Genomic DNA, 15,233 nt, shown 5'->3' with positions numbered 1-15,233 from the left:
CTATGGTTGTCTTATCCATAAATAGCAAAATGGAATCAACTTGAGTTTTCTTGACTTGCAGGACCTTCCTTTCACCCTCCAGAAAACTTCACCTCCGTGTTATTAGATTAGGTTAGGTTAGGTTAGATTACTTAGTGTGGAAACAGGCCCTTCGGCCTAACAAGTCCTCACCGACCCGCCGAAGCGTATACCACCCAGACCCATACTCCTACATTTACCCCTTCACCTAACACTATGGACAATTTAGCATGGTCAATTCACCTAACCTGCACATTTTTGGATTGTGGGAGGAAACCGGAGCACCTGGAGGAAACCCACGCAGACACTGGGAGAATGTGCAAACTCCACGCAGAGTCGCCTGAGGCGGGAATTGAACCAGGGTCTCTGGCGCTGTGAGGCAGCAGTGCTAACCACTGTGCCACCGTGCCACCCACATTGTTGTGTCATTTGTATATGTCTGAACAAATCTGGTGCATGGGGACGCACTCACTCACACAAGTTCCTCTCCATGGCTCCCACCATCTTGACTTTTGCAGTTCTTTCTGTCACTGGCTGATAATCCAGGAACACCTCCCAAACAGCATAATTAAGGATGGACAGTAACCTTGTCAGAGAAGCCCAGCCCCAAAAACAACATTTTTAAAATCTGTTTTATTGAACATGCAATTCTGTTCATTATTATTTGGACATGATTTCTTGGCATGTCTCAGATTGTATTTGCAAAGGCCACCTTCTCTTTTTTTTTCTTGGTCGCATCAGCCTTGGAAGTGCTGATGCTGCATGGGAAATCCTGCTGGTCTTGTGGCAGGCCCAGTGCTGGAGGAGCACTCTCATTGCTTATGTAATTACGCCAACCTTGGAAGTTTTGTTGAGAGCAGCTGCTGCTGCTGTGTGTGGGTTAAACCTGAGTACTGTAGCCCATTGGTTCAGCAACCAGGATAAAAATCATTGTTGCATGAAAGTTGATCCTAGCTTCTGAATCTGTCATTGTGTCAATTAGTACAATATGCTGAAAAAATGTGATTCTAATGTTTGACTACTTGCGATTTTGAAGAGTTGGTAATGATGATGCAGAGCAGGACATGCCTAGGATGTTTTCCTCTGGATTACTCAACCAGGCTGTTGCTCTTTATTTCTGAGTTTAAACAGTGAGAGTACTGGCTATTCTTCCACTAGAATGCAATGGGGACAATAGTCAAGACGTTTGTTCCAGTTTTCATGGTCTAAATACTCCATTTCAGTCTCATTGTAATGTATTATCTCTTGGCAGAGTTCCATTGCTAGCAATGTGATTAAAAGTCACATGGAATTGGCCAGTAACCATTCTTTTGCCGCAATGAGTTGCAGACTTTTGTTTTCCTCACTACTATTTGATAGGTCAGTTAATCTTTTCTTGCTTGGCTCTAAACATTTGAATACTTCATTTTAATGTTTGACTTTATTTGGATTGTATGGCACTATACGGAGTGTACTTACAAAGGAATATTTATGTGAGTGAGCAGGATTGTGGAAGGTTGAGGTCATTGTGGAAAACTACAAGGTCATCTGCTTTGGATTTGAGGAAAAGGGAATTGTCTAAATGACAAGAAGTTAAGAACTCTGGAGGTATGGAAATTTTAGGGGTCCAGAACAGAACTCCTGGAAAACTAGGGGGCATATGAAATAAACTAAAAAGGCTGATGGTAGATTTTATTTTTGATCCGTCTGTTCAGACCTGCTATGTTAATGTCCAATGCAATTATTTGAAATCGCAAACTTTCACTTCACCTGATGAAAGAGCAGCGCTTCGGAAGCTTTTGATGCCAAATAAACCTGTTTGGCTATAACCTGGTATGACTTCTGATTTTGTCCAGCCCAGTCCAACACTTACACCTCCACATCACAGGTATGCCATAGCACAATCCTGGAGCAGGTGGGAATTGAATCCAGGCTTTATGGCCCAGAGTTTGGAACACTATCACTGCACCACAAGAGCCCGTTGAGCAAATGCCTGATGGTGTGTTTCACTTTTGGTCAAACTGATTGGAGTTCAAATGACTTGAAGTTAGGCTACAGGTATAGTGAGTTTTTATTAGACAGCTTCCAGTGTACTGGTTTCTCCTTTGGACACTTTACCTCATTAGGATATATCAGCCTAGGAAGGAATGCAGCACTGGTTCACTGAAATAGCACTAGGAGGCTTAAAAAATTAAATGATGAGGGCAGGTTGCAGAGAGTACAGTCCACAGAACTCTCCGTTTAGTTTGCTAATGTTATGATGCCAGCTGATGTTCGTGTTGGACAAGTCAGATCTAGACTGAAATTAGGATCAATAGATTGTTATGGGAGACTTTAACTTTCCTGATATTGATTGGGAAAGCTATAGCTCAAGTTCGTTAGATGGGTCAGTGTTTGTGCAATGTGTGCAGGTGAGTTTCCTGACGCAATATGTAGATAAGCCAACAAGAGGTGAGGCCATACTGGATTTGGTTCTGGGTAACGAACCAGGCCAGGTATTAGAACTAGAGGTAGGTGAGCACTTTGGGGACAGTGACCACAATTCGGTGATTTTTACTCTAGTGATGGAGAGGGATAAGTGTGTACTACAGGGCAAGAGTTATAGCTGGGGGCAGGGAAATTATGATGCGTTGAGGCATGACTTAGGATGTGTGGATTGGAAAAGTAGATTCCAAGGCAAGAGCGTAATTGATATGTGGAACTTGTTCAAGGAGCAACTATTGAGTGTCCTTGATAAGTACGTACCTATCAGGCAGGGAGGAAAGGGTCGTGTGAGGGAGCCGTGGTTTAATAAGGAGTTGGAATCCCTTGTTAAACAGAAGAGGGCGGCCTTTGTAAAGATGAGGCGTGAAGGTTCAATAGGGGCAATTGAGAGTTATAAGGTAGCCCGGAAGGACCTGAAGAGAGAGCTAAGAGCAGCAAGGAGGGGACATGAAAGGTCCTTAGTTGGTAGGATTAGGGAAAACCCTAAGGCTTTCTATAGGTATGTTAGGAATAAAAGAATGACTAGGGAAGGAATAGGTCCAATCAAGGATAGTAATGGGAAGTTGCGTGTGGAGGCTGAAGAGATTGGGGAGGCGCTGAATGAATACTTTTCATCAGTATTCACTCAGGAACAGGACATTGTTGTCGATATGAATACTGAGGCACGAATAAGTAGAATGGATGGCTTTGAGATATGTAGAGAAGAGGTGTTGGAAATTCTGGCATGGGTGAAAATAGATAAGTCCCCTGGGCCTGATGGCATTTATCCTAGGATTCTCTGGGAAGCAAGGGAGGAGACTGCAGAGCCATTGGCCTTGATTTTTGTGTCCTCTTTGTCGACAGGAGTAGTGCCAGATGACTGGAGGCTAGCAAACGTGGTTCCCTTGTTCAAGAAGGGGAGTAGGGATAATCCTAGTAACTATAGGCCAGTGAGTCTCACTTCTGTTGTGGGCAAAGTCTTAGAATTGTAAGGGATAGGATTTATGCACATCTGGATAAGAATGATGTGATCAAGGATAGTCAGCATGGTTTTGTGAAGGGCAGGTCGTGCCTCACAAACCTTATTGAATTCTTTGAGAAGGTGACTAAGGAGGTAGATGAGGGGAAAGCGGTAGATGTGGTATATATGGATTTTAGTAAGGCGTTTGATAAGGTCCCCCATGGTAGGCTACTGCAGAAAATACAGAGATATGGCATTGAGGGTGAGTTGGAGGTTTGGATTAGGAATTGGCTCTCTGGAAGAAGACAGAGGGTAGTAGTTGATGGCAAAGGTTCATCTTGGAGTGCCGTCACTAGCGGTGTTCCGCAAGGATCTGTTTTGGGACCATTGCTGTTTGTCATTTTTATAAAGGCTGAGGCACTTGGGGTTGTTTTCACTGGAGAAAAGAAGGTTTAGGGGTGATTTGATAGAGGTGTACAAGATGATTGGGGGGTTAGATAGGGTTGACAGTGAGAACCTTTTTCCACGTATGGAGTCAGCTATTACAAGGGGGCATAGCTTTAAATTAAGGGGGGGTAGATATAGGACTGATGTTAGGGGTAGGTTCTTCACTCAGCGAGTCGTAAGTTCATGGAATGCCCTGCCAGTAGCAGTAGTGGACTCTTTATGGGTATTTAAGCGGGCATTGGATAGGTATATGGAGGATAGTGGGTTAGTGTAGGTTAGGTGGGCTTTGATCGGCGCAACATCGAGGGCTGAAGGGCCTGTACTGCGCTGTATTCTTCTATGTTCTAGATCTTATGTTCTCGTTAACAAAATGATCTTTCTCTGAAACACAAGTGCACAAATTTGCAGAGCTGCAGAAAATTGAAATAAAAGGAAAGATACGGTAGAATTAAAACTATTTACATATAACATTATTTGAAGGTTTTTGAAAGACAGTAAAAATGTTGAACACGAGAGAATCTCTTCACTGTTACATCTATAAGATTGACTCAACTGTTTCTTTAATTTCCCAATCTTGAGAGTTTGGTAATCTCTCCTTAATAAGCCGCACAACTGACCAGAGACTTTCTCAGCTTCGAATATAGAAGAATTTTCTGGCGTTGGTTATCCAAATTTCAGATTATCCGGCCAGATCACAAGGTCCCAATGCTTGGCTAAGCTGTGGTATCCAGCATTCGATTATTTGACAAAATACTCCCCGCCTGATTGTTTGGATAATTTGAGGTTCCTCTGTAAACTCTTCTGGGTGCTAACTAAACACTTCTGGTTTGGGAATTGCACACTAAAGCCATTACACTATTTCCTAACAGTTCTAAGACGTCTCCTTTTCAGGAAGAAGTTTCATATATCGAACTTCCACCAGGACCTCTACAAACTGTAAATCAAAAAATCACAATTATGTTTTCCTCTAAGCAAAAAAAAAAAGCCAACTCTTCTAAACAGAAAGCAAACTAAAGCTGTACACTGACTGCATGTAAAAACTGTCTAATGCAAGCACGTTTCCATCATCCCAGGGACCTTCAGTTTTAAAGGACGGTCACTGGACCTGAAATGTTAACTGTGATTTTTCTCCACAGATGCTGCCAGACATGAGTTTCTCTAGCAATTTCTGTTTTTGATTCAGATTTTCAGTATCCATAATTTTTTTTGTTTTATTACTCTCTTTCTCATTCTTGTTTAAAAATATTGTTCCAGAAGGACTGACAACTTTGATAATTAAATCTCCCTAATACATGCACCAAAATCCACATGTCACTCGTTCCAAATACAAAATCAGTTCTATTTTTTAATATATATTTATGTATTGAAAAAGAGAGATTTGCACACCTGAATCAGACTGGCCTTTTGTGCTTCCTCCCATCTATTTCTCCTTCAGTTGTCTACAATCTATTTTTTTTGATGTTCCCTGCCTAAACCCTCTGCTGCTTCTTTAGCCTCTACTTCCAAACACTACTTTGACCAAACCCCAAACTCTTAATACTTTCTCACTTTTGATCTGATTCATTTCAGAAAAAAAAAGTCCCAAGGGGCTTCACTATGTTGAAGATGCTGTTTGAATGCAAGTTGTTGTTAGAATCAGTGTACCCTGTATTTTTGTTTAAAGTTTATTTTTTTTTGTTTTTGATCACATGCTTAAGTGACAATTGAAAGAGGAGAAATATTCTTGCAGTTTGCAAGCTAATTATATGGGTATAGTTCGTAACTTACGCAGCTAATGAGAGATTGCATAATGAACACGAGTTACATGGGTGTATATTGGAGCACATAGTGATCTAATTTAGAATGAACTAGACCAGAAGAAACGAATCTGAACCTGCTCTTCCTGACAATGGCTTTATAAGCTGTTCAATCAACCAAGTTATTTCAACAGCACTCCAATTTACAATGCCTCTCTCATGATGTTAATTTTCATATGACACCCTTACTTCACGTTGGTTTTTTCAGTATTGTTAAATTATCAGACACCCGGCACAGAATAATCAGAAATTACCTCCATTTGAGAAAACTATATCCATTTTTTCCGGTCACTGAATTCTATTGCCTCATTTTCTCCATACTGGCTCCATCCCTCATGCTGGCAACTTGTGCTAACGAATGCAATATCTTGATTTTAAAATTCTCTGTCGCTACGCTCTTTCCAAACTTCAATCTTGACCAGCTCTGCAGCCTCTCTGTTATCTTCTAATCTTGAGCATCCCAGATTTTAATTGCTGCACCATTGGCAGCCACACTTTTAGATGCTCAGACCTAAAACTCTGGAATTCCTTCCTGAAAACATTTTTCTCGCTCTCTCGTGCTTTGTATGAAAGCTCTCCTTTCGGCTTTCATCTATGACAAAACTTTTTCCCAGCTTCCAGGAATTGAGCCAGTGACAATGAAGGAGCAGTGATATGTTTCCCTGAATCAGACTGGTGTGCGTCTCATAAGGGAGATTATAGGTTATGTCTGTATACCCTGTCATAAGTGATGGCTGATGAGCTCTAGTGTGCCCACTCACTGCAATGGACTAAACCCATGGACAATTTACTGCTCCCTGGCAAAGCATACCACAGCATGTTGACATCATTAATAAATTACATTATATAGAATTTTACAATGGAAATAATCACTGAAGCGTGCAAAAAATTGGCACACTTAAGGATAGTTGTTATATTTGTCGTCTTTGGCTAAATGCAGAGAAACGTAGCATTGTATCCAGTTTCACATTAAAAGAACCAAATGCTGCTCATGATCGCTAACATGTGTCCGTTGACCCTGGACTTCATAGTGATAACATTGTGAGTTTACATGGTGTTCAGGAAGGAGACTTGGTGAATTGCTGTTTGACTCATTATGTTGGTCATCCTGATGAAGGGCGTATGCCTGAAATATTGATTCTCCTGCTCCTCGAATGCTGCCTGACCAGCTGTGCTTTTCCAGGACCGCATTTTTTCGACTCATTCCTTGTTAGACCAATCTTAATGTCGAATGTTTTCCCATTAACGTGTGACTCATTTCCTTCCTTTGTTTTGATTATCTAAGTATGATGCAGTGAACGTGTCTACAGCAATGGTAATAAAATTTCATGTGTAGTATATTAACCATAAATGGGGTGAATATGGACTTCAGAAATTCCTATGGACTATCCGTATGTTAGAATCCCTCACTTTGCAGTGACCAGATAATTAAAGAAAATTATGGCTATGTCACATGATAAAAAAATTATCTTCAAATGTATAATTATTAACCATTGCTATGTGTCTGATAGTTTGCACTTTGTAGAATGAATCCAAAATGTTCTCAGAGGCTTAACCCAAACAAAAAATTTAATCCAAAATGACCCAATTTCTCCTGAAAGTAAATACAGGATAAATCTTTATCAAATTAATTGTATTGCAGATAAAGTATGTATTTTAAGTACCTCTTGATTATGGTGTTAAAATGCCATGATTTGTAATGTTTTCATTGAATTTGCATTATTGTGAATTTTGAAAGCAGATTGGATAAATTTAATGAAAATCTCTTGAATACCAAAGTTTGTAGTTTCTATTTGATTTGTAGTAATATCCATGAAGAGTGCAGGCAAAAACCAGAAAGCTTTGTAATGATGAAAATACAAATATTAACTACACTTCCAGGATTAAGTATTGTTTACTAAATACATAAACATTGATCTCCATTTAAACTGTAAAGTTTTTGTATATTTTGCAAACAATGTTAATGACGTTTATTGTAAAAATACAGCCTGTTTATATTGAAGTCTGCTGTCCGGTATTTAATGGAAGTGTTAAACTATTTAAAATAACAACTCTATTAAAGTTACTGGAGAGTACTTCAGTGGAGCACCAAAATGTTAATAATATTGCTCAGAATAAGTTCCAGCCTCATGTCTTTGTGAAGATTAAAACTGATAATGGATTGAATGTGTGCGCACATCCATCTTCATTTGCTGTTAGTGCAATCCTGGGCCAATTGTTGACTTAACACCAGTAAAATTTATTAATTTATATCCACAGTATTATAGTTTGTAATTAAATGGAAAGCAACAGTTTTGCTCTCTGGTGATAATTGTTTGTCTTGAGAGTGAAAGAAGTGAAGTGATAAACCCTAGTAAGTAACATTCAGCTTCAAAAGAAACTATTGGTGGCATGTGCTTGGTCTGTAATGTAGTGTAGCAAATGTTCCATCTGCTTAGAAATTTCAGTGTTGTAACGTTAACATTGTGCTATTGATAATCTCTAGCATATTATCTTTTCTCTTGATGGTTACTTTTATATTGCTGCCGTGGGCTCCCCTGCAACTTCCTTTTCACTCCTCCAGTTCAGATAGCATGCTAGCGGCAAACTACAATAGCCAATCAAAATGTACTTCTCCTGTCTAATATTTACTTGGGTATGAAGACAGCTCTTAGATCTTGCTTTTGCTCATCTGGAGTAAACTAAGTCCTTTCTCATTGGAATGTTTTTGCTATGTCAGAGATATAATGAGTCCTTGTGACAGCTCCCCTGGCATATAAATCACGACTGACCTTCATTGTGCTGATAGAGTTGAGATGTAAGGCTTTCCTGACCTGCACTTCATTCAAGTGTCTCTATATTTCAGGTGCTGTGTGTTTGAATATTGATACACAGGTCTGGCTGTGTCTCATTTCCAGAATTGCTTTGCTTTATGTTTGAATTATTCTACATTGTTTCCCAGGCTTGTTTTGCAGGCTTTTAAAAAATGATAACTACAAGTTTCACACTCTCTTTCTTGTCTTTCCACATCCATGCATTGTGTTCAGGTCAGGTAGTGGAGTTATTTGCTGGGATAATTGACTTTGCATTGGCTAGTAGGTACACAGTATGAGGGACAGTTTCTTTCCTCTGTCTTTCCCTTGCCCATGATTCATCTCTTCAGCAGTGTTGAGTGTCAGAGATAATTGTTGAAACCTAATGTGAACCTGGTTTAATAAAAATCAAAAGCAAAAACACTTGGAAATCTGGAATAAACAGAATGCAATAAATACAAAGGATATCAGTGAGTATTTTGTGGGGAGTGAGGCAGAGTTAATGTTTCAGGTTGCTGACTTGTCATCAATTAGATTTTCTTTCTTTTATCATTTACATTTGAACTGTGATCACTATCTTTTATATTGGAGTTCTTCGGTTCAGACACATCTATCTGTTCCTCAGTTGTTCAAACCTGTGTCAGTATATTTGGACTTTGCATGTGAGCTGTAAGCAATCGGTTCAAAGGAATGTTGGTGATATTGAGCAGCATTTGTTCTTTTAACGTGAGACTGCATACAGCGTTATGTTTCTCTGTATTTAGCTAATGAAGATGAATGTGATGTCTATCCCTAAGTGTGTCAATTTTTTTGCACACTCCAGGGAATATTCTTTCCCTTGTAAAATTCTATGCATAATGTAACTTATTAATGATGTCAACATTATGTAACATGTTTTGCCAGGGAGCCGTTAATTGTCCATAAGTTCAGTCCCCTGGAGTGAGTGGGCACACTAGAGCTCATCAGCCATCACTTATGACAGTATATATTCATTAAATGGATACATAAAACTGAATTGGCAATAAATGTTCTAGAACTTCTTGTGTAAGTCAGTCATATAATATGGTACTAAGAAAAAAGAATGGAGATGTAATCATTGTAGCCTAAATTAGGGGTTCACAATGTTTGCTTTATGTCATTCCATTAGTTGGAATATCTTATTTGTTTGTGCATCATAGTTATCAATGGTACACCAAGCCTTGCTGCTTCAAAAGCCCATTTTCATGGTGACATGATAAGGAATCATGTTTCATGTACCAGTGAAAATGGAAAAGAGAGTTGGAAATCCCAATGACGTGCAAATTGGGACGAGATTTCACTTTCATTGTAATATCTCAGAAATTGACGATTATACTTAATTCCAAATATTTCTTAATTTTTCCTGTCTTTGTAATTGTTATTTCACTCCCATTTTGAATCAAATCACAAATACCGGATATATGATCGTCACATTACTACTTGTTGGAGCTTTGTGTGAAAAGGTGCTGGGATGGTTCTACATTACAACAGCAGTGACTGCATTTCAAAAGTACTAGTTTGATTGTGACGCACTTTAAACAATGTGTGGAAAGCACAATATAAATTATGCTTTGTTGTGAAGATGTTATGAAAGTACTTTCATATGAGTTTGTCAATATGAATTGACTGCCAGGTGTAATTTGGAGATTCAGTTTGGGATTTTAAAGGCAGTGAATACATTTCCATTCCTCTTGGTGAGGATGTTTTCTAGACATCTCTCCTGAGATCAGAAGCTTGCTGTGTGGGTAATGGTTACTTGAATTTTGCCCTATGTGCTGCTGTGAGTTAAATCACTAAAATTATAAAGAACTTTGTTTTGAATTGACAGTACGGGAATCTCCGCTACAGTGATCTGTGAGAATGTTCACAGCAGCTATTCCCTATCAATATTGCCTTAAATAGGTCTATTTTCATAGTTTATCACTTTTTGGGGTAAATAGCACAACAATGTATTTCCTTTTTATTTGTATTGTGTTACCTGGAGAATTGCTGTGCTATATAAAAGAGAAACAATAGGTAAGCATTGATCTTCTTTTCCACTGATCCTGTAAGTTCTCTCCATTTCATTGGATAACAGAAGTTGCATTATATGGTCATTTTAATGTTAGTTGTTTGTGCTATACAGTTAGAGTAAGGACCAAATTAAACCAAAGTAGTATCCAAATGATTATTTGAACTGACTTGATATTTTTCATTAAAATACAGCATTCCCTCTTTACTATCTTAGCACTGGTTGAAATTGTTTGTGATGCAATTCTGTCATTATTCCCTTCCAAGTTGCAGGTATTTGTGGATCTGTCAAGCTTCAAGAATTGATGAAAGGCAGATTCTCTTGATGTACTTTCTTTAAAAATCAAGAATTTATGCAAACATATTTAAATCTTCAGTTCAATTGAGGCACTGTAAATTGTCATGATTAATAATTTGAAGCTAAGAGGAATGTACATGTGGAACACAATACTGTTATTTTAGACTGATAAAGAATATTGGATTGACAGCTTTGTCTTAATTTCTCAGGTGTTTTAGGAGCCCGAGGTTTCTTTGAGGCATCTTCTGTCATTGCAGTCGACAATATTATGCTTATTTTTTGACGGACCTAAAAATCACCTGTCACTCATTTACGACCATGGAAGTGGGCATGCGTATTGTACGCGGCGTAGACTGGAAATGGGGGAACCAGGATGATGGAGAAGGACATGTCGGCACAGTGGTCGAGATTGGCCGTCAAGGCAGTACTACAACACCAGATAAAACTGTGGTGGTCCAATGGGACTGTGGTACCAGGACAAATTATCGGACAGGTTACCAAGGAGCTTATGACCTGCTTCTCTATGACAATGCACAGATTGGTAAGCTGACAGTTCCTCACCTATTCTGTCATTTGACATATGATTTTTTTCTCTTCATTTTTCACCTGACTATCTTTAGCCTGTCCTATCATTCAGTTCACATATCTGACAACATTGGGTTAGCTGATAGAAGTGCATTTAATGCTGGACAACAGGGAAGTAGTGGATGTAGGTTTGCTTGCTGAGCTGGAAGGTTAGTTTTCAGGCATTTCGTCACCATACTGGGAAACATCATCAATGAGCCTCTGAATGAAGCACTGGTGACATGGCCTGCTTTCTATTTGTGTTTAGATTTCCTTGGGTGGGTGACATCATTTCCTGTGGTGATGCCATTTCCTGTTTTTTTTTTCAGGGTGTGATAAATGGGATCCAAGTCTGTGTGTTGAGTTCTGGTTGGACTGGCATGCTTCTAGGAATTCTTGTGTGTGTCTCTGTCCTAGGATGGATGTGTTGTCCCAGTTGAAGTGGTGCCCTTCCTTATCTGTATGCAAGGATACTAGTGAGAGTGGATCATGTCTTTTTTTTTCAACACATCCATCCTTGGACAAACCAAACAGAGATTCATACGAGCATTCCTAGAAGCATGACATTCGAACTGGAACACATTCAACAAACGCATTGACGTGGATCCCATTTACTACAACCTTAGAAAAGAACGGGAAATGACATCACCCACTCAAGGAAACCTAAACACACAAATAGAAAGCGGGCCGTGTCACCAATGCTTCATTCGGAGGCTCACTAATGATGATACCTGGAATGGTGACAAAACGTCTGGAAATGAACCTTCCAGCTCAGCAAGTAAACCTACATCCAGAACCTCAACCTGAGCTGCAAATCTTCTCAAAACTTGATAGGGAACGAGTGTTGGCGAGCCTTATGTAATGAGATGTTCTATCAGATGGCTATTGGATGGGATTACACAAATTTGTATCGCTGAAGATTATGTAAACTTACCTCTTCAGAATTTATGATGAAAATAGGCACAATTTGTGATATCTCTTTCATTCCAATTGGCTCCATTCAAGAGAATAAAAGTTTGTTTCCAATGAATAGGGAATGAAAATCCAAATTACTTTGTGTGCATACTGGTAAATTGAATAATTACATATTTCACCATCTTTCAAATTCAAGTTGTACTGAAATCATTATTTTTGTAAATGAGTGTCAACGATACACAACATAAAGTATTCATGTGTTTAAATGGATAACAACTTGCAAGGATATCCTGCAGTTCAAAAAAAATTCAATGGTAAATGTTTACTGGTTTTTCATTCCATATACTTGATATGTGAGAGCTCCTAAGAAATTTATGAATTTTGTGGGGGGGAAAAAAGGTTTGTTCAGTCTTTTGTCAAGTTCCCACCCCTTTCAAATATTCTAATAAGGCTCATAAGTCTTCAACACATTCTTATTTGTAATGGACCAGACCCCTCAAAACATTTCAAGAAGGTAGATCAGACCCTAACTTTGCTAGTTGTTTGAATAGATGGACAGCGGATATTCCAGGAGAGAATCAATTGGTCAAACCACTTCATTTTAACCAAAACCGAATTTATTTATAAGATTACTGAATGAAACACAAACTCAAAACAGAATACTGAATAACCCGACCTATCCGAAAACCCATCGGACTATTCCAACTTAATGATGCTGTTCCAAAATGTTTGCACCAATCCCCATAAACACTTTTTGGCACAAAGGGTAAAATCAAGCACAAGTTCTTACTGGATAGAAGTCAGAGAGAGAACCAGCCGGGACCTGCTTCTGCAGACCCAGTATCCTTTCTTCACATCTGCTTTAAAAAAAAACCCAATCTAGAGAAAAGCTGAGCTGGGAGAACTGGCCACTTCCCTTTCATTGTACATTTTTTTTTAAACATGTGAACCTTCTGCCTGAGGCAGTATCTATTAGCTATTATCAAATTGGCTCTAAAGCCCTTCAACCAGTAGATGTTTCTGAGCCTATGTCATTTACGACCTCTCTGGGGGGAAAAAAGAAAGGCCAAGGACTGCATAATCTTGTTAAAGAAGCAGCCTTGTCACACATTGACAACTCAACTTATGCTAGAGTTCAGCTGTTGTGTTTAGATTACTCCAAGTAATGCAGCCAACAAGTTTTATGTTTCATCACTGTTCAGGGTGGGGATATTTTCCTGCTCCTCAGATGCTGCCTGACCTGCTGTGCTTTTCCAGCACCACTGTAATCTAGACTCTGATTTCCAGCATCTGTAGTTCTCACTTTTGCCTAATTTTATTAGTAGTCTCTTAACTGAATAATTCATCTTGATCACTCTTACTGCCTCATCCATAATACTGTTTTAAATAGTGAACAAAAGTCTATTACAATTTTTTAGTGCTTTTCATGTATATGCAATGCTGTATTCAATAAGACATTTGGTTTTATCCATTCCTGTAAATTGGATTATAATTATTTTATTTTATTGACCTATCATATACAGAGATTGAAATTTAGAATACTAAATAAAACTGAAACAACTGCAGGTGCTGTAAATCAGAAACTAAAGCAGAAGTTGCTGGAAAGACTCAGCAGGTCTGGCAGCATCTATGAAGAGAAATCAGAGTTAATGTTTCTGGTCCAGGTCACCGGGCCCAAAACGTTAACTCTGCTTTCTCACCACAGATGCTGCCGGACCTGCTGAGTTTTTCCCAAAAACCTTCTGTTTTTGTTGCAGTTTAGAATGTTGAGTAACAGGTAGATCATAATGTTTTTCAACTCTCTTGATCATTCATAGTTTAAATTCTTCAACAAAATAAGCCGAACTTGGCAACTTGATGAGCTAGAGTAAGTTTGTTGTAAATTCTTCATAACCCAGCGAGGAAGAAAAATAGTAGGGAAGGGGATAAACCAATTATGGTTAACCAAAGAATGATAGGATAAATTGAAATTTTAAAATATGTAATATTGCAAAGTTTATTGTTAAGCTGTGGAATTGGGGAAAATTGCAAAAACCAACAAAAAATCATTTTAAAAAAAATTCAAGGGAAAAATAAACTGAGGGCAAACTTCGTAAGTAATATAAAAATGGAGAACAACAGTTTCTTTGATTTCTCTGTTCCCTTTAAATATTTAAAGTCAACATAGGCACCATAGAGAAAGAGGCTGCATCAGTAATGGGGGATTAGGAAATGGTTGAGGAGTTGAATACATACATTGCATCAATCCTCTTCATAGTAGACGACATCAACAGAATTCCAAATGTTGTAAACAGCCAAAGGTCAAAAGTGAAGGAGGACATGGTTTTTTTTTTCTCTTCTGATAAATATAAAAACTAAGGAAGTGATGAGGCTAAAGGCCGATAAGTCCCCTAAATCAGATATGTTGCATCCAAGGATTTTAAAGAAAGTGGCTACAGAGGCTGTTGGCTGCACTGGTAATAATCATCCTGGAATCTTTAGACTCTGGAAAAGTCCTGGAGGTTTGCAAAGCTGCCTATGTTTCTCCCCCCATTCAGAAAGGGAGGAAGACAAAAAGTGTAGTATACTTAGGTTAGCATGTGTCATTGGGGAAAATGTTAAAGGCTGTTATAAAGAAAGTAATAACAGAGAATTTATAAATAAATAAAAAAATCAAGCTGAGTAAGCATGGCTTTAAGAAGAGGAAGACATACCTGGCAAACTTATGCAACTTTTTTTTAAAAAGCAGGGTCGATAAAGGAAACCTATAGATATAATATATTTAGATTTCCAAAAGGTGCTTGATATAGTACTGTATGTAAGGCTGCTTAATAAGATAAGCCACTGTGTTGAATACAGTACATTAGCATGGCGAGATATATTAATGACTTGGATGATGGAAGTGAATGTAGTATTGTCAAGTTTGAGGATGTCGCAAAGTCAAATGGGAATGCAAGTAGAGGGTGGTGCAGAGTCTACAGAGGTGTCTAAGT

At 38.6% G+C, this 15,233-nt stretch overlaps 1 protein-coding gene across 8 annotated transcripts in view; it reads left to right on the top strand.

Annotated features, from left to right (window-relative positions):
* The window catches only part of mib2 (MIB E3 ubiquitin protein ligase 2), a 229,932-nt gene that overhangs the window by 64,528 nt on the left and 150,171 nt on the right, over window positions 1-15,233 (top strand). For all 8 annotated transcript variants that reach the window (XM_072586015.1, XM_072586016.1, XM_072586021.1 and 5 more), the window contains one exon: window positions 10,992-11,323. In XM_072586015.1, the coding sequence (XP_072442116.1) occupies window positions 11,101-11,323 (223 nt within the window). In that variant the 5' untranslated portion in view covers window positions 10,992-11,100. The remainder of the gene's footprint in view (window positions 1-10,991; window positions 11,324-15,233) is intronic.

This window comes from Chiloscyllium punctatum, chromosome 16 (assembly GCF_047496795.1).
Source record: "Chiloscyllium punctatum isolate Juve2018m chromosome 16, sChiPun1.3, whole genome shotgun sequence".
NCBI classification, from domain to species: Eukaryota; Metazoa; Chordata; class Chondrichthyes; order Orectolobiformes; family Hemiscylliidae; genus Chiloscyllium; species Chiloscyllium punctatum.
This window is presented reverse-complemented; position numbering and strand designations above follow the sequence as displayed.